The 17,990-nt window shown below is 42.8% G+C and overlaps 2 protein-coding genes across 2 annotated transcripts; both read left to right on the top strand.

Annotated features, from left to right (window-relative positions):
* The first annotated feature begins 271 nt into the window (after window positions 1–271).
* Window positions 272–1,523, top strand: LOC138584992 (5-hydroxytryptamine receptor 1E). The gene has a single exon (XM_069657203.1). It carries the CDS (start codon window positions 272–274, stop codon window positions 1,403–1,405), a length of 1,134 nt encoding a protein of 377 aa, XP_069513304.1. The 3' UTR covers window positions 1,406–1,523.
* Window positions 1,524–2,854: 1,331 nt separating this feature from the next.
* znf292b (zinc finger protein 292b) lies at window positions 2,855–17,877 on the top strand. The gene is made up of 8 exons (XM_069657053.1): window positions 2,855–3,019; window positions 6,185–6,339; window positions 6,485–6,563; window positions 6,832–6,967; window positions 7,147–7,349; window positions 8,924–9,060; window positions 9,534–9,675; window positions 11,050–17,877. Exons 1-8 carry the CDS (start codon window positions 2,855–2,857, stop codon window positions 17,485–17,487), a joined length of 7,455 nt encoding a protein of 2,484 aa, XP_069513154.1. The 3' UTR covers window positions 17,488–17,877.
* The last annotated feature ends 113 nt before the right edge of the window (window positions 17,878–17,990 follow it).

Genomic DNA, 17,990 nt, shown 5'->3' with positions numbered 1-17,990 from the left:
CACATAATAGTCAGACTGACCAACAGACCAGAAAACAGAAACATTCATATTAAGCTGTATTTTCAGTCTCCTCGCCAACAAATTTCTGTTAAGGGTTGTAATAATTTGCAGAATATCCCAGCATGCATTATGTTAAAGTCTGGAAGCACCAGGTTGTCATCCTCTAATGTACTGTTTGTCTGTTTTGTTGTTTCAGACTGACCTTTGACCCTTGCGGGAGCACCATCTCCCTGGGAGTGATTCCGGGGGAGGAGGGGCCTTCCCTGGTCACATGATGGACGTGGACCCAGAGGAGAGCACCTCAGGACCCAACATCACAAACTGCTCTGGCCCCCCTGCTGGCGGCCTGCAGAGGGTCCAGTTCACAGACGGGATGGCAGTGGTGGTCTTCTTTCTCACACTCCTCACCCTCCTCACTGCGCTCGTCAACGGCGCCGTCATCCTCGCCATCTGCACCACCAAGAAGCTCCACCTGCCAGCCAACTACCTCATCTGCTCCCTGGCCTTCACAGACTTCCTGGTGGCGCTCCTGGTGATGCCTATCAGCATCCTGTACATCACCATGCAGACGTGGTCGCTGGGTCAGGTGGTGTGTGAGATGTGGTTGAGTTTGGACATGACGTGCTGCACCTGCTCCATCCTGCACCTATGCGTCATCGCACTGGACCGGTACTGGGCCATCACCAAAGCCATTGAGTATGCCCGCAAGAGGTCGGCTCGCCGCGCCGCCGTCATGGTGGGAACCGTCTGGATCATCTCCATCTTCATCTCCATCCCGCCTTTATTCTGGAGGCAGAGAGCAAGCAAAGGCAGCCTGCAGCAGTGCATCATAGAGCACGACCACCTGGGATACACGATATACTCCACCTTAGGTGCATTTTATATCCCTATGATCATCATTCTGATCTTATACTACAGGATTTACAACGCAGCCAAAACTCTGTACCAGAAGCGTGGCTCCTCCCGGCACCTCAGCAGCCGCAGCATGGGCAGCCAGAACTCTGTGGACCACTGCAGAGTCTCACACACATTCTGTGTCTCAGACCTGTCAAACTCAGACCCCACTCTGGCTTCTGAAAAACTCAACACCACCATTCGCGTCCCGTCCTTTGAGACAGATGTGGACGGGCAGGATGAGAAGAACCAGATCTGCACCACACGAGAGAGAAAGGCAGCCCGTATCCTTGGCCTCATCCTCGGGGCCTTCATCGTCTGCTGGCTGCCGTTCTTCGTAAAGGAGCTCCTGGTGGGTCTGCAGGTGTTACAGCCTTCTCAGCTTCTCTCAGACCTCCTGACATGGCTGGGTTACATCAACTCTCTCATTAACCCCCTGCTGTACACCAGCTTCAATGATGACTTCAAGCTGGCTTTTAAAAAGCTGCTAAAAAGAAAAGAGCACGCATAGATGTGAGGTTACAGACACAAAGGGAGTTTACATGTTTCACTCACTGTCCCTGACAGCATGGACTGTCATGTTTTTTTCAACCATAAAAGTGACTTCTCAACAAACAGTGTATTCTCTGCTTTTCTTAATAAAGGAATTATTTATCACATGTACTCTTTGTGCGGTAAATCGTGAATTAGCAAAGCCTGTCTTCATTTTTTCCAGTTCTTTTTAGCTCTTTCATCACCTGCACTGCAACCCTGAACTTATCTGGAGGAGCTGAACCTGAGAACACAAGTGTCTGAAATCAATTGGACCAGACATTAAGGAGGAAAATCAGATCCCTACAGAGATAGACCTTTTTGTTATAGAGTAAGGTGGATTTTGTAACAGAAACAGATGTTACATCGCTCTCTTCAAAGTCACCAGACTCCATTGCCAAAAACAGTCATTTTACCTGTAGAACACAGGAGTTGCGGGTTTACTTCCGCAATAGGTGTTTTAATGTGTTTCACAGGTATTGTGTTGGATCTAAACCAACCATTTACATTTCACTTCCTATTTTATGGCTAATATTTATAATAAATAAATCGTGTTAAAATGTCACATCATTATAATCATCAGGTAGACAAAAAACATACAACAAATGACAAACGCATGCTCTGCTAAATTTGTCACAAACAGCTGTTTCCATGTGAGATGAGATGTTGTTCAGCTTGTTCTGCTGCCCCCAAGCGGCTAAGAAATATAATACATGCTGAGAGCATGATGTAAGAAAAACTGTGAATTAATTCACAATACAACAAAGACGATCTTTTACACCTGAGTGCAAAGAGAAAAAAAAAACTTACAAATGTAATTACAGAAGGTATGAAGGTATTTTTTTACAACTTTTAAACACACTGGAGAACACTTCTAAAGATGTTTTTAAAAAAACCCAAAAACAAATCAGAGTTTGCATCGGAGAAATGTGGACTTGTGACTTCAGTATTTCTAATATCAGGGCTGCAGTCCTGCATCTGCGGATGTGCATTGTTGGAACTGCATCTGTGCACAGTACTAACAATAAGTTCAGCAAAATGTATAAAGCAAAATCAATTAGAATCAGAATAACATGTCATGTTTGCGTCCACGCAGGTTTACACATTTTGTCTCAATGTTTTGATGCGTAACAATAAATATAGAAATAAAACAAAAGGCATAGAAAGTAAGTTGACAGCAGTACTCCTACTGTAAAGATCCTTGAATTATATTCAGTAAAATAAATAATACAAGAGCTAAATAGTTTGTGCAGGAACGTGCAAGATATTTCCCAGGGAGTGTGCAATTAATTCAGCCTTTGTTGTTAACTAATTTTTTTGAGTCCAATCCCGATCTGACCTCTGCAGTCGTGACATCACTACGTAAACATGGCTTTGCGCTACACACGTAATTACGCAGTAGTGGTACGCGCAGGAGCTGGGTGTGAAGATGGCGGACGAGGAGGCCGACCAGGACCGTGGTCCTGAGAACGGTAACACTGAAACGATCAGGGAACTCAGACAACGGTTAGAAGAACTGCAAGAAGTCGTCGTCAGAGAGAGCAGTGATTCTCCAGCCCAGTCCTCATCTGAGTATTGCCAAGAGTTTTGCAGGGTGAGTGATTTCCCTCACACATTTAACTAAGCTAATAAGCTAACGTTAGGCAGCTAGCGTTAATCATAACGGTTCGTCGTGGCTCCTGGGTAGCCCAGGGAAATACATGTTTTCAAACCCTATCATGCTTGAAAGAGGGGTGTTTGTGACTGTTTGTTCGTCCAGCTGCAGAATAAAAGTACGTGCAGTGGTTACATTTTAGCTTATCGGTAAGGTAGACCATATAAAACTGTCAGTTAGCATAGCTAACGTTGGCACACCAAGCTAGTGGTATGCGCTAGCTGAAAACGATAGCTGTGTCTGCAGGAGGTAGTTAACCGTAATTTTATTGGTGTTAAATTATCTTCTGAGTTACCGTCGTATTCTGGTTCCAACATACAAATATCTGTATTATACCATATTTAATTCAGAGTGAGAACAATTCTCAGTTATACGTTTGAATATCAGCTACAACAGGTCTACCTGCAGTTAGCTAAACGTTAGCTTGAAGCCTTGTCTGTTTGGCTACATGCGCGTGCACAGGAGAATAATTTCGCTGATTGTCCTATATTACTAACGTACACCTCGGATTGGTCTTGCTTCATATTTGATTGTGTTGTAACCACTGCCCCTAATTATGCTGTTAACAACAATGTAGCATGTTTAAGCCATTTACCTTGCATGAAATGCTACAAATAGCTAAGACTTGGCAGGGGAATGGTAATGTTTGTAGGTTTGTCCCTTGGTGTATTCCGTGTGTGTACGTGCCGAATTAAACGCACGCTTTCGCGGAAGAGGCAAGCAGCTTTCCATCGCGGTTGGATACAATTCAAAACAGATTAGAGCCAGTGTCCCATGAGTCCTGCACGGTGTACATTAGTAAACCATCTGCACATTTCAATGGCAAAAAATACGTGTATGTCGGGGAGGGCGGATCTGCAACGAGCATCTCCTATTTGGTCTGCAGGAATGAAATGTGTCCATTGTCTCCAGAAATGGCACAAAGTGAGAGACGGATCTGTGACAAAAACAAACAAAAAAGGAACACATTATTCATAGAAGAGACTGCACTTTAATGTTGGTTAATATGGCGAAAATAGAATCAACATGTTTTTCTCTGTATGGATATGCATCATTATTATCACTAAATATAATTTGAAAGCACAGTCAGTCAGTTTAAGGAATATCCTGATAATTAAAACCAGTAAAAACGATAAATAAAGCTATTTCAGATTATAAATCAATATCTCTTTGTGCTCCTCAGCTGATAGAGGATGGCAAGTCAGGGTGCTTTTAGACAGCTGCCACTAATGTCCATAATTGACGTAGTTTCTTCATCAATGGAGGATAACGAGAGTTCACTTTCAGCTTTGCTTTTGTGCTCTTTTGTCCCACTCATTTGTGTCTCTTATAGAAGCCATTCAGTTTCTACACAGGCAGCTCAGAGATCATTTGCTGTGTGGGAGTGGGCGTGTACTTCACCTGCTGTTAAAATACTTAGGGTTGTTGTGTTTTTTCCTCTGTGTTGTTAAATATTTCCAGGCTGAGTAAAAATATCAGATATGTATTGTTATTGATGTCGAATTTATTGAGATACCCTATCCAGATTGTTTTATCAACAGGCCACTAACATTTGTCATAGTGAGAGGCCCATCTGTCAAATTGATATTTGAGTTATACTGTCAAATATCACATTTTATCATTACTGCAGAGCCATCTGATTTGGACATTTTTTTTAAATGGTGTGTGGCTAAATAATGTGGTGTTTGTCAATGTGACTGTTTTAATGATTCGTTTTAATTGAATGTTTACAGGATTTTAATTGATGATGAGATGTTGCTGTGATTTTTCACCCATTTAAATTGGGTCAGTAACCAGAGTAGACTCTGCTCATGTTGACACAATGAACCAGGTACCAGATATTTTAACTAGTGCACTATATGAGCCAAAAAAAGGACATTACACTATTCTTTTTCTTTTTTTTGTAATATGAAAACATATCAGAAAAATGCAGTGTGTTTTTTATATGCAGTTATACAATTAACACCATGCTTATTATTATTATTATTATTATTATGGTCTTAAAGTCTATTTCCTTCTTATTGAACAAACTTTTACCACACTTGTTCAGCCCTCTGCCTTCGACATCCGCGTGGACATCTATATTCAAGTGCAGATGTCAATCCAGTCAGAGACATCACCTCTCAACATCAAATAAATTCAGATTGTAAACAATGAGCAGTGCATGTAAAAGAAAGACTTGGTCCTGAAATCCTTTATCTCGTATCTAAATAACTGCTGTCTGCACCGGAGGTTCAGAAAAACTGTCTCCCCCAGAGGTTATTCAACATCAGGCGATAGTTGACTAGTCTTGAGATTGTCAAACACCAAGTTATCAGAGCGTAATAGTCCCCATTAAGCTTTAAATATTATTTAAATGGCTGAATTTTATGAAAACACAAATTTTAAAGACATATTTTGGCCTTTGCCCTTATTGAAAAGAACAGCTGAAGAGCGACAGGAACTTTGGGGAGGAGAGAGTGGGTATGACATGCACCAAATGGCTGCTAGTCGGACTCAAGCCTGCTTTATTCAGTCTATTTCCTGGTATATATTTGTTATCCTGGTGCCCCATAGTTGTCTTAAGCCAGTGCAAAATGGGATTATTACACCTCTGTTACACCTCATCTTGTATGTAAAATGCATGGAGGCAGATGGTGGGGAAAAGTTGTTCGAAGTAACAGAGGTGTAACAGGCGACACTGCGTCAATGTAAATGTCAGAGCCGGCAGAGCAGAACAGCGCTGTGTGTGTAAAGCACGAGCTTGTTTACACCTGGCGCATGTTTTGCTTCCTGAACGCTGGCAGCTTGGTCCAATGTAAAATGGCTCTCGTGGAATTGCAATGTAAAAAGGGCTTTTGTTGTTCTCTTACATGAAGTTAATATCATTTAATATAATCTCAGCTACACAAGAACATTTGTTTGATTTCTTGTGTGGACACAATGATGTACATCCTGTGTGACAGATGGAGGCTGCGCAGCCAACAGCCCTATTTGGGCCAGATTCCTCTGATAACTTCACATTGTATTACGTCCTGTCAGCACGGATTTATCAGTTTAGCCAATCAGATGACCTATACTTCAAGTTGTTTGTTAAGTTGATGACTGTGGTTCCTCTCTCTGTAGACGCTGCTGGAGTACGCAGGCCGGTGGAGGACAGAAGAAGAGCCTTTACCGCTGGTGGAAGTGTACATAGTCGCCCTGCTGAGTTACGCCCAGGCCTCTCCATACCTCTACCTGCAGTGTGAAAGTGTTCCTCTTGTTGTTGAGAGGCTCTCACTGTAAGTACCATTATAAAACCAAACCCCCATAATCAACAGTCATTATGCTGAAGGCAAAGGTCCAAGAAAATCTTACTCACAGTTTTCTGTATTCTATTCCAAAGTGGTTCTGGTACAGGCAAAGATTAATCTCGTGTTTTTGTAGGAGTTTTGTGGAGCTTTTGCTCTCACTGAAGGAGGACGTTCCAGATGATTTATGGAAGGAATTCAAGTCATGTGTGCAGGTAAAACTAAACATTCTCATTTTAAGAATGTGGATAATTCTTTTTGAACTGCAACATCACAACTAAAGCTAAAGACTTTTGATCGAGAATGTACCATCAACCAACATCTCAAATGTAATGTTTGTACATTACGAATGATTGACACTATAAATGCAGCACTTTTCTATCTCCAAACTCTAACAAAACCTTAAATAGATCTGACCTCAAACGTCAGAGTCACATTCCTGCATTGTGTCTTTCATTGACAGTGTTTTCCTGTTGTTTACAGTTTTCTTCCAGTAAGCTGCAGGAGAATGGGATCTCTCAGCTTTCCCTGCTGTCTGCTTTGGGCCAGTATGATGGAGTTTGGACCAACAGGCTCCTTCAAAGCCTCCTGTCCAATGAAAACCTGCCGACTGAAAGAGGTGAGCTCCTGCATCTGACAACTTTCAGATCTGAAATATTGTAAACTTGCTGTATTTGATAGGGATAACAGACGATGCATTGGGCTGGTCCTGTGAAAGGAAATATAATGGTATCAAGGATGTGTATAATGTGATGGATGCTAAATTGATGTTATACTTATATTCTTTTTGTTTTTCAGTTGAGGAGTTCCTGGTGCAGGAGGGGCTGGTACTGTTGGAGATGAGAGTGAAGCAGCTGATGAAGAACAATCAGCCGGAGAAAGCTGCACTGCTGGCAAAGACATGCTCCGAGTCTGCTACCTTCAAGGGGACCGGACCTTTCAAGCAGATGTACCTCGTCTGCCTCTGTGCTACCTCAGATCAGGATCAGCTGATGGAAGAGGTGAGTGCAGCTCCATAGTTGAGATTACCAAATTCCGTAAAAAAATGTTATCACAACAAGACAAGAAAATATTTGTCACTGGTGCATAAAGATGTGAACATACCACGACATGTTGTGAGACCAGAGCAGATATTTGCCTTGCATCACCCATGTACGTTTCTATGCGTTGGTTAAACACGACCTGCAATTTTTGGCCCTACCAAATACTGTACGTTACAAACTCAATCCTGCGGTGTCGTGGCACACACAGCCCGGTATATCTCCCTCCTCCTCCATGAACTGTGTCTGGATGAACTCTCCTGCTGTTTCCAGCTTTGAGGCTGACCAGTGCCCAGTTTGATGAGCTGTTAGCTCGGATCATTACCAGGATTTCTCTGATGGACACCAACTACCGGTGTTTAGTTGTAGTGGCAGTTTCACTCTCTAGTCTCTAGTTTCTAGTTTCAAGTCACGTGTTTGCTAAAATCTGTCTCACTACAGCAATATGAACCCAAAAAACAGATGTTGTTGTGATTTAATTGAAATTAATAGGTTGCAGTCATGATACAGATATATATGCGAACAACTCTTTAAAAGCTTCCTGTTTGAACAGAGTTTGAATTGATTGTTCCTTATGCATTGTCAGGACATGTGTATGCAAATCCCTCACTCAATTTACTGAAAATGTAAAGGTGGAACTGAGAATACAACTTGCTGTGTACCAGCTGGGTAGTGCACAAATGATAAAACTATTAAATTCAGAATTTCCATCATGATTTATTAAAACAATATTTGGGTTTTGGGTTTCACTGAACACAGTGACTAGAAAGAGGCCATCACGCATTATATGAAAATAAAGTGCAAATATTAACAGCGCCATCTACAGGAGCGAAGTTCATTATGATCACAGGAATTTGAGGGAAATATAAAGGCGTCTCAAATCCATTGAATGTATCGATATGAGGGTCGGGAAAATTGATACATTATCGTGTACTTCGATGTATCAACTTTTTTGCACAGCCCTCTTCAGTTCCTTATTGCACTTGTATATAATCATGCCAGGTTAAAAATTATTTTCCCTTTTGGAGGAAACGTTTCTGCAAGCCACGCCTTCCTGACATCTTTATTCACGCGTTTTCATGTAATAAGTTCCACGTCCACAAGATGGCAGACTAGACTTAGAAGCTGCAGATGCAAAGGAGGCCCTTATGGATCATCAAGCTTTCGCTGTAATGGCACCTCAGCTCTGAAACAGTCCTCCACTTTGTATTGTATTGCACTTTAAATCCCGCCTTAAGATACATTTTTACAAACATGACTTTTTTTAGCCAACAGCTAATTAGATCAGAGCTCTGGTGTGTGTATTTTAACTGTGTTTTATTTTAATACCTTTTGCTTGTTTTATCTAAAAGTCTCTCTTATATGGTAGTGATATGGTATGCTTGTATTTATCTGTTTTTGTGTTTCTATCTACACATGTGATTGTCTCTTTTAACTTGTTTCTGGAAAACTGCTGTTTCTACTGTGTTGAAAAGTGCTTTACAAACACAGTATTCTGATTATTTTTATTATTAATATCACATCCATCTTTACAGCTTTCAAAGGAGGACTGTCGTGATGCGTTAGAGATGATCTGCAACCTGGAGTCTGATGGAGACGAGACGGCAGCTTTTGGCTTATGCTCTGCCTTCCTGACCCGACAGCTTCTCCAAGCAGACGCATACTGTGCCTGGTGAGAAAACACAAACCTTCATCCTTTCCTTGATTTGTGGAGGCGAGAGATTCATCCTCGACGGGGTTAAACCAAACCATAAAGTGATTTTCTTCCTCATCCACAACATATATAACGATATATGTATATTCCAGTAAAAATTATATATGAACATTTCAGTTTTTTATTTGAGTTTTTAACGATGTGTGACATAATTAGCCTGTTCTTTTTTTTAGCGCAATTAAAGTAAAAGTAAGAGATTGTGTTTAGGTTTAATGCAGAATTGGTCCACACGTGAGACTAGTCTGAAAGAACCAAATGCACATGAACTAAATTGGTATGTGGCTTTAAATGCACACTCTTCTATTACTTTTATGTGGCCTTGTGTGTTGTTCATAAATGGGTTCATTATTTAGATGGGGATGGTTATTGTGAGCTGGAGTAGATTCAGTTGTAGACGAGCAATAGACAATAATTCCTCTTCTTGTATTCAGGGAGCTCACTCTGTTCTGGAGCAAGCTGCTGAAGCGGTTGGAGCCATCAGAGCAGGCTTTCCTCGACAGATGCCGGCAGATGTCCTTACTGTCCAAAACTGTGTACCACATCCTGTTCCTTATCAAGGTCATCCAATCAGAGGTCAGTAATCGGTCAGCTGGCCCACAGTAGAACACCAACTATGATCATCCTTTAACTCTTTGATTGTCACTCACACAGGTCTCAATACACATTTTATCATGATTCAACCAAATGTTTGTTGAATCAAGTTTTGTTTCCTTTGTGTGCAACTATGTTGGTTGTAAAGCTCAAATGTAATGAATTCAGCTATATTGTATTCAGCTATATTGTGGCGATGATACAAGTAATTATATAGTACTGAGTCCGAGCTGACAGCATCTGCAGCCCTCTGCAAACAGTTTGTATGTTTCAAAACCGTCTTTTAAGTCTACTCCTACATGAAAAAGGAAGATGTGGGGGTTTGCTGTACACAATGCAGAAAACAAACATGACATAAAGCGGGGAATTCAATGTTTTTTTAATGTGAGAAATTAACATCACAAGTTTGAGTGCTTCAATATGAGGCTTCAACTATTTGTCTTGTAATGTTTTTCATGAGCATCTGCTGGGGGCTGGACATGTTCAGTTAAGCGTACAGCCGGCCATGCTGCTGCTCCTGCACTGCTCTTTATGCAATGATGCATGTAAACAAAGGAAAATAAAATCTAAGTTGGCTTTCTGAGTAATTATGCCAATCTTTAAGGGGAAAGCCTTGCATATGTTGGTAATTTGTGGTGATATTTCCTTTGACAAAGAAAGGAAACCCTGGATTACAGTAAAATCCGGAATATGAGAAGCAGTCTGTGTTTGGGAGTATATTAGATGTAAAAAGATTTTCTATAGCTATTTATTAATAAAAACGTGTATACAAGTTATTTCATCAGTATTTCAATTTATTTTCATTTAAAACACTTTCAAAAAAAGCGCTAATTACAGCCTACCATCTGTTTTCCCCATGTCGAGTTTGCAATCCTGCTAGCTACCGGTGCGGTAGGGACAGCCTATGCTAATGTTCATTGTTGTGAGGGTGGCGGCTGCAATGGGGATCATGACGGTGCATGTCCGCGACAAAGCTTCAGCAACAATCACGTTAGTTTTCCTCACTTAAAACAGCGAGGAAAACACGAAACAGAACTGCAGCATATTGTAAATAGGAGACGTTATAGCAGCTCAGACCCGGAAACAGTTTAATGCAGAGGTGAGGTCACCACTTAACAACCGGATAGCGCCATCGTCTTGGTGAAACACAATAACATACCTCTCTGCATTGTACACTGGTATATTGTTCGCACCAGTAAAGAGGACGCAGCCCACTTTTTAGATGAAAAAAAAAATGTATTACAGATGCTTCTTATACACCAAATTTTACAATATTAAGTTTGAAGTTCATAGTTAATAAAGCAAAAAATGTTTTTAGAAACAATTGTGCTTCATGCTGCTTTCTCTCTTTTCTAGCTTGACAACGTTGGACTGCCAGTGTGCATCGAAATGTGCATAAGGGCTCTGCGGATGGCATCGGATGATGGAAGCACCAAGGCCACGGTGTGTAAAACGATTTCCTGTTTGCTACCAGATGACCTGGAGGTCAAGCGAGCCTGCCAGCTGACAGAGTTCCTCTTGGAGCCCACAGTGGACTCCTACTACGCCGTGGAGACTCTTTACAATGAGCCGGATCAAAAAATAGAGGAGGAGAACATGCCTGTACCCAACTCGCTACGCTGCGAGCTCCTGCTAGTTTTCAAAACCCAGTGGCCTTTTGACCCGGAGTTTTGGGACTGGAAAACACTTAAGCGTAATTGTCTGTCGCTAATGGGTGAAGAAGCTTCGATAGTGTCATCCATTGACTTGCTCAATGATACAGAGGATCCAGAGGAGGAGGAAGACTTCTTCAGTCTGGAGGGATATAATAATGTCCCTGACCACATAGTCAGCGGCACCTATGAACTAAAAGATGTTACAGACAGGAAACAGAAAAACAGAGAGATGAAGAAACTGAGAGAAAAAGGATTTATATCGGCCCGGTTCAGAAACTGGCAGGCATACATGCAGTACTGTGTGCTGTGTGACAAAGAGTTTCTGGGCCACAGGATCGTTCGCCATGCACAGACTCACCTGAGCGGGGGAGTGTACAGCTGCCCGATATGTGCTCAAACATTTACCTCAAAAGACACACTGATTCCACATGTAACCTCACATGTGAAGCAGTCGTGCAAGGAAAGGCTGAATGCAATGAATGCAAACAAGAAACTGGCTGATCCGAGAACGGCCGCCCCTGTTATTGCAGCCTTCAATGCAAAGAGAGAAAATGAACTCATTGAAAGCGCTGATTCTGTAGGGATAAAAAATGGTGGGCTTACTCATAATGTTCAGACCAGTGTGGCTCAGTCTAACATGGATGGTAGTGAGGACAATGTGTGCCCCGTTGGAAAGTGCAAAAGAAGCTACAAATTTTTCAAAAATCTTATTGCTCATGTTAAAACCCATGGGGACAACGAGGAGGCTAAGATTTTTCTCGAGATGCAAAGTAAAAAGGTTGTTTGCCAGTACTGCCGCCGCCACTTTGTTAATGTCACCCACCTGAATGATCACTTACAGGTCCACTGTGGTGTGAAGCCTTACATCTGTATACAGCTGAACTGCAAGGCGAGTTTCCTGTCCAACACTGAGCTCATTGTACACAAGAAAACACACACATCTTTTAAGGCTAGATGCATGTTTCCAAATTGTGGCAAAATTTTCCAAGAGGCCTTCAAACTCTACGACCATGAGGCACAGCATTATAAAACTTTCACCTGTAGAGTTGTGGACTGTGGGAAGGTTTTCCATTCACAGCAGCAGCTTGATGTGCACCAGGAGGAGCATGCCACTAGAAAAGAGGAGCAGCCACCCTCTGAACAGAACTCAAAGAATATGAAGCCTGGCCCTTCGCTTATTGAGCAAATGCTTTGTAATAACAGCCCTGTTAGACAAGAAAATTCCCAAGGAAACTATAGCACTGAAAGCTCGGTTAATCCAAATCACGTGAGGCCACCCGTGTCCATGGAGAGTTTGCTGAAGTCTTCACCCGAGGAATCATCAAGACAATACAGAGTCAAACAGGAACCTCAAAGTATGCCTTTCCCAATCAGTCAGACACAGATCTTAAATAACTCTGTAATTCAGCCTCCTGTGAATCTCCACTTGCCTGATACTCATGGAAACAGAGACAGTTCAGGTGGTCATTCTTTGGATTATATGAGACCACCTCAACAGAATCAACCCATACCTCCGTTTGAAGCTACTTTAGGTAACATGTCACATAGCTTTAGTACAATCGCACAAAGCCAGCCACACATTTTCCCCAGCACTGTAAATACTGGATCAGTGAGTTACAACTCTGGTAACATCTTACCTTTAGCAGGACAGCAGGGGCTAATGTGTGGTGGGAACCTGTCAACAGCCCCACAGCTCCAGAACTCCATAGAGCCAGCGATGTCCCTACCACTTCCTCCAACAGTAATCCCTCCACCTCTTACTGGGAACAGACCAGAGAACTCTGTGACGTCCTCCACAGGCACGGGTCCCCCTCCAGGACAGAGAGAGCGATTCCACTGTCCATTTGAAACATGTACGAGGCACTACAGCTCTTACAGAAGTGTGACCAAGCACATGAAGGCGTTTCACCCAGAGTTCTATGAGCAGTGGAAAGTAAATCGAACTAAAATCAACGTGACCTTCGCTCCAGTCAAACATCTCAGTCCCGCCGTCTCACTTCAGAACCAGCAGTTCAACAGAGTACAAGTTCATGGAGTTCAGAGGCAGAACGTAATCCAATCACCTCCTTACACTAACATGGGTACAAGCACAAAGTATGCAGGTATGCTTTCCCATCCATCCTCGGCCCACAACCAGAATGCTTCACTCCTGATGGAAAGTGTTTTAAATCCCATTGTTCTCTCTCAGCTCGGACATGAAACAATTCCAACAACTGCACAGTCCCAAATGTCAGTTAGTCAGAACTGGCCCTCAGCTCCTGGAAATGGACACATTAACAACTGTGGCTCTTCCCAGGCCTATCCATCTACCATGCAAGTGATGCCACAAGTAAATTCTACAGGTGCTTCTCTGCCACTCAGTGTCCCATCTTGTTCTATGACTGGATCAACCATGAACAGACCGGACAAGTCTTTGCAGCCACCAGTTGTGGAAAATGGGTGCCAGTCAGTAATGCCCTTGTACACAGACGGTGCTAAGCAAGTGTCACAACAAGCGTTGTTGCAAGCGTCACTAATGCAAAGCAGTTTAGTCTCGGGTTCCAGGGCACCAGATAAATCACAATCAGTGCAAAATATGCAGCCCCATTTTCCCTCTCCAGACAGTGCAAGTCAAATTCCCAGTAACAACCAACCTCAAAATGGTCCAGTTGTGTCTGACAATGGTCCTGAAAGCCTAAAGCCTAAAAGAAACAGAAGGACCAAATGGCCAGCTATCATTAGGGATGGCAAGTTTGTTTGTTGCAGATGTTTTCGACAATTTGATAGTCCCAAGTCCCTCGGAGGCCATTTGTCCAAGCGTACAATCTGTAAACCGTTTGAAGAGTCCGAACTGAACACAGACCTGCCAAACTCATTTCTCGGCCTTCTTAATTCAGAGCAAACCGTTGACACCGCTCAGCCACAGTTGTCTTATAATCCTGGTTCTGTTTTTCAGGAGAAGCCTCATCAGTCGGTAACTAATGGTTCAACAGTCCCAAAAGACTACCCCACTCCCAATTATCCACAGAATAATTTGTCCATGTATGGAAATGACGAGTCGAATGATGACATTCTGAAACAAATCATGGCTGATTCAAACATGTCCGAACTTTGTGTGCCCACACCGGCTTCAAAGCCATTGCTCCCAAACCCTGTTGGTCTTTATGGATCTGGTGAGCGTTTACCTGGGAGTTCAGTCATACAGCATACAGAAAATGTCCAGCCGAAGCGAGTGGAGAACTCATACAGTACAGCCTGTTATCCTCAGCCAAGTGTTGATGCATTTACTGGAAGTGGATTTCCTGACCCTCTTCTTTCTCAAATTCTCACAGCAAATTCTCCCGCAGCTCCACCTGGAAGTGTTCCCACTAACACCTGTGAGGGGTACAACTCTGGGAACAACATTCTTACAGCAGATACAGATTCAAACTCAGTGATTCAACCACTTTTACTTGACACTCAGCTTAGTATAGCAACAACAAGTGGTACACAGGCAGAAACACAAAGGAAGACAACTGAGCAAGACATTAAGAAGAGACTGCGAGAACAGATTTTGGCAGGCGACCTTCAACGTAGGAACAACGTATATCATTTTAACACTGACCCCAACTCCAATTCAAAGTCTTTTGACCCCAAGTGCAACCCCTCTAATAATTCTGGACTCCATCTCATGTCTCATGATGCTAAGAGTGACTCGTCAAGTGAAGAACAAGTCATTCAAGAAAACTCTGCAATATTCCAAGGGACATCTGGTGATATTGAACGACTACTGAACACACAGAGCTTCACTGGTTTTAGAGAGACGTCCAGCCTGCAGCAGGAGGTTCTGAGCCCCGCAAGAGTCCTGGTGAATGATGCAGATCTCGAGCCCACTCAGTTATCTGCCAGCCAGCAACAGCTGATGACGGAGATTCAAAGTGCTTTTGAACGGCTCAACTTAGTCAGAGAATTATCTGATCAAATGTCAGCATCCATGAAACAAACCAGCAATACTACAAACAGCCCGACGGGATCTGCAAAGGTTAATATACATAGCCCAACCTCATCAAGCTTTGTTAAGCCATTTGCCTGTGAGAACTGCAAATTTAATTCCCTGTCAGGTGAAGCTCTTTGGAAGCACCTCTCCAAAGCTCACAACTACACCCTTGAGATGGTGAATGGGGTTAAGAAAAGATATGGTGAATATGCTCCCTACAAGTGTCAAAAATGTAGTAAAAGATTCACTCGTAACTCGAACCTTCGCACTCACTACCAGTCAGCCCACAAACTATTAGCTGAGGAAATCGAAGAGCTAGACGTGAAGCGCAGAGAAGCCCGATCTGCTGCTGTTCTAAACTGGCGGCTTACTAAAAACCAGGCTCAGGCTGCTCAAACCACAAAGGCTGCGCCCTCATCACCTGTGATCAGGACACAAGGGAATTCACACCAAGATGCAGAAAAACGTGATGGCCCTTCACAAACAAAAGCGATCGTCAGGCAGCCAGTTGTTCAACCAAGCATAGAGGTTCAGAAGAAAACAAAAGAGAAGAAGACAAAGTCTGATGATGCCATGAGTAAGTACAGACCATATCGCTGCGTCCATCAGGGCTGTGTGGCAGCCTTCACCATCCAGCACAATCTGATCCTCCACTACAGGGCTGTTCACCAGTCTGCTTTGTCAGCGCTGGAGGTGAACAAGGACCAGGACCAGAGTGAGGAGCTGGATGTAAATATGGAACCTGATGAGGAAGAGCCAGAACCACAGGTCCCCCGAATTTCTGAATTCAGATGTCAAGTCAAAGACTGCTCCCGAGTTTTCCAAGAAGTTCCCAGCCTTCTGCAGCACTATCTTCAGCTGCATGAGTTCAGTCTGGAAAGGGTTGGCAACCTCCTGTCTAGCATCAGGCTCGGCAGGTTTTCTTGTGGCCATCAAGGATGCCCAGCAGGCTTCACTTCTTTCTGGAGGTATATAGGGCACGTCAAAGATCAGCACAAAGATATGAAGTTAACCAAACCTGAACAATTAAATGGCTTATTCAAGTGTGAAATTGAAGGCTGTGGTCTTGCATATGCTACAAAGTCAAACATGCTCAGACATGTTATGAAAAAGCATCAGGACTTCTACCAGCTTAAACTAAAGAACCAACAGATGAAGGATGACATGTTGAAACTGAACCCTAAGGTTTTGCTTTACCAGATTACCAAGACGAGTAATGGGAAGGAAAACATCGAGAGCAATAAAAAGATCCTCCAGAGGGCAAAGGACGCCAAGAGAATCAGCAAATCAAAAAGCAACCACTGGACTAAATATGGAAAACCCTCCCTGAAATCTAAAGTGGACGCATCTGCAATGTGCACCAAGAAGTTCCCTCTACAATACCCCTGTATGATTAAAGGCTGCGAGTCTGTCATGAAATCAGAGCGGAACATAGTAAAACATTACATCGGACACGGACTGTCAGAGAAGTACCTGGAACAGCAAAGAAGTCATTTCATATTCTGCAAGAAGTTCGCCAGACACCGGTGCCGCCAAATTAGGAGCGACGATTCCAAATCAGACAACACCTCTGATGTGTCAGACAACGAGGCAGCGGCAGACACAGCCCAGGAAGGAGGGGAAAATGGATACTCAAAACCTGTCCTACGTAAAAGGACCCCGGGAGGAATCCCCGTCGCCTTGTTCGACAGCAAAATATCCAACGATGAGAGTTCAGATGGCTCTTTAGTGGTCAAAAAGAAACGAGGACGCCCACGAAAACTGATCGGAAAAATCGTGAAACGCAAGAAGATTCCACGTACGACAAAAGTTGCTGTAGTTTACAGCAGGGACGATGAATCGGACTCCTCTTGCCCTGCAGTGATACAGAAGGAGAAGACAGAGCAGAGTGCGTCACTGGCCTCCTTTAAACCGATGGGATTTGAAATGTCTTTCTTACAATTCCTGGAACAGTCAAATAAATGTGAAGTTCCTTTGACGAGGGTGAGTGAAACCGAAGCGTGCAGAAAGACTTTGATCCTGAACGGTAAAGACACCTGTGTGAAGTTCAGCAACCGTAACAAGTTAAAATCACTTAATAAGGTGAAAATAATCATAAACGGGGCCTTTGCAGGTGTCACTGACTTTATGTTGAGGCAGCTGCAGGACATGCAGCCCACAGTGGTGTTGGAAAAAAAATACTGACTTGTCCTTTTGTTGTTTTTTGTGGAGCAGAATCTCAGGACTAGAATGAGTAAAGTCTGCTGCAGACTGCTGCCCTACATTTGAAATGTTTTTTACACATCAAAAATAAACGGTTGTTTTGAATTTTACTGTTATATCTGTACATTTTGTTTTTTTTATAGAATAGTGTACAGCATGTTTTTATTTATGGACTCTGAAGTTGTAAAGTGATTGAAACATGACATCTACTTCTGGTCTCTTAATGATCCCTGTGGGACGGATGGGCTTTGAAACGTGTTGTTCTGTGTAGTTTGTAATTTGAATGTTGATTATTGTGCATTGTGTGTATATACTTTGAAATCACTCACTGCCACCAGCAGTCTTACTATTAAACGATCAGCTTTTTTACAACCAGTTTGACTTCATCATTGGAGATTTAGTTACAATGCAGGTTAGGAGCATCTGCATGCACACTGGATGGAAAGGGGTTTTGTTTTTCAAACAAATTAACTGAAACTAAAACA

The sequence above is a fragment of the Semicossyphus pulcher genome, unplaced genomic scaffold, assembly GCF_022749685.1.
Source record: "Semicossyphus pulcher isolate SPU_LCO1_2020_fin unplaced genomic scaffold, fSemPul1.0.p SCAF_11, whole genome shotgun sequence".
Taxonomy (NCBI): Eukaryota; Metazoa; Chordata; class Actinopteri; order Labriformes; family Labridae; genus Semicossyphus; species Semicossyphus pulcher.
This window is presented reverse-complemented; position numbering and strand designations above follow the sequence as displayed.

What these genes read in the sequence shown, in the direction of transcription:
- LOC138584992 (XM_069657203.1), top strand. Translation starts at nt 272, where the DNA reads ATGATGGACGTGGACCCAGAGGAGAGCACCTCAGGACCCAACATCACA.
- znf292b (XM_069657053.1), top strand. Translation starts at nt 2,855, where the DNA reads ATGGCGGACGAGGAGGCCGACCAGGACCGTGGTCCTGAGAACGGTAAC. An exon ending in ATTGCCAAGAGTTTTGCAGG is followed by an intron (nt 3,020 to 6,184) that starts GTGAGTGATTTC and finishes CTCTCTCTGTAG; the next exon opens with ACGCTGCTGGAGTACGCAGG. An exon ending in AGGATCAGCTGATGGAAGAG is followed by an intron (nt 7,350 to 8,923) that starts GTGAGTGCAGCT and finishes CCATCTTTACAG; the next exon opens with CTTTCAAAGGAGGACTGTCG.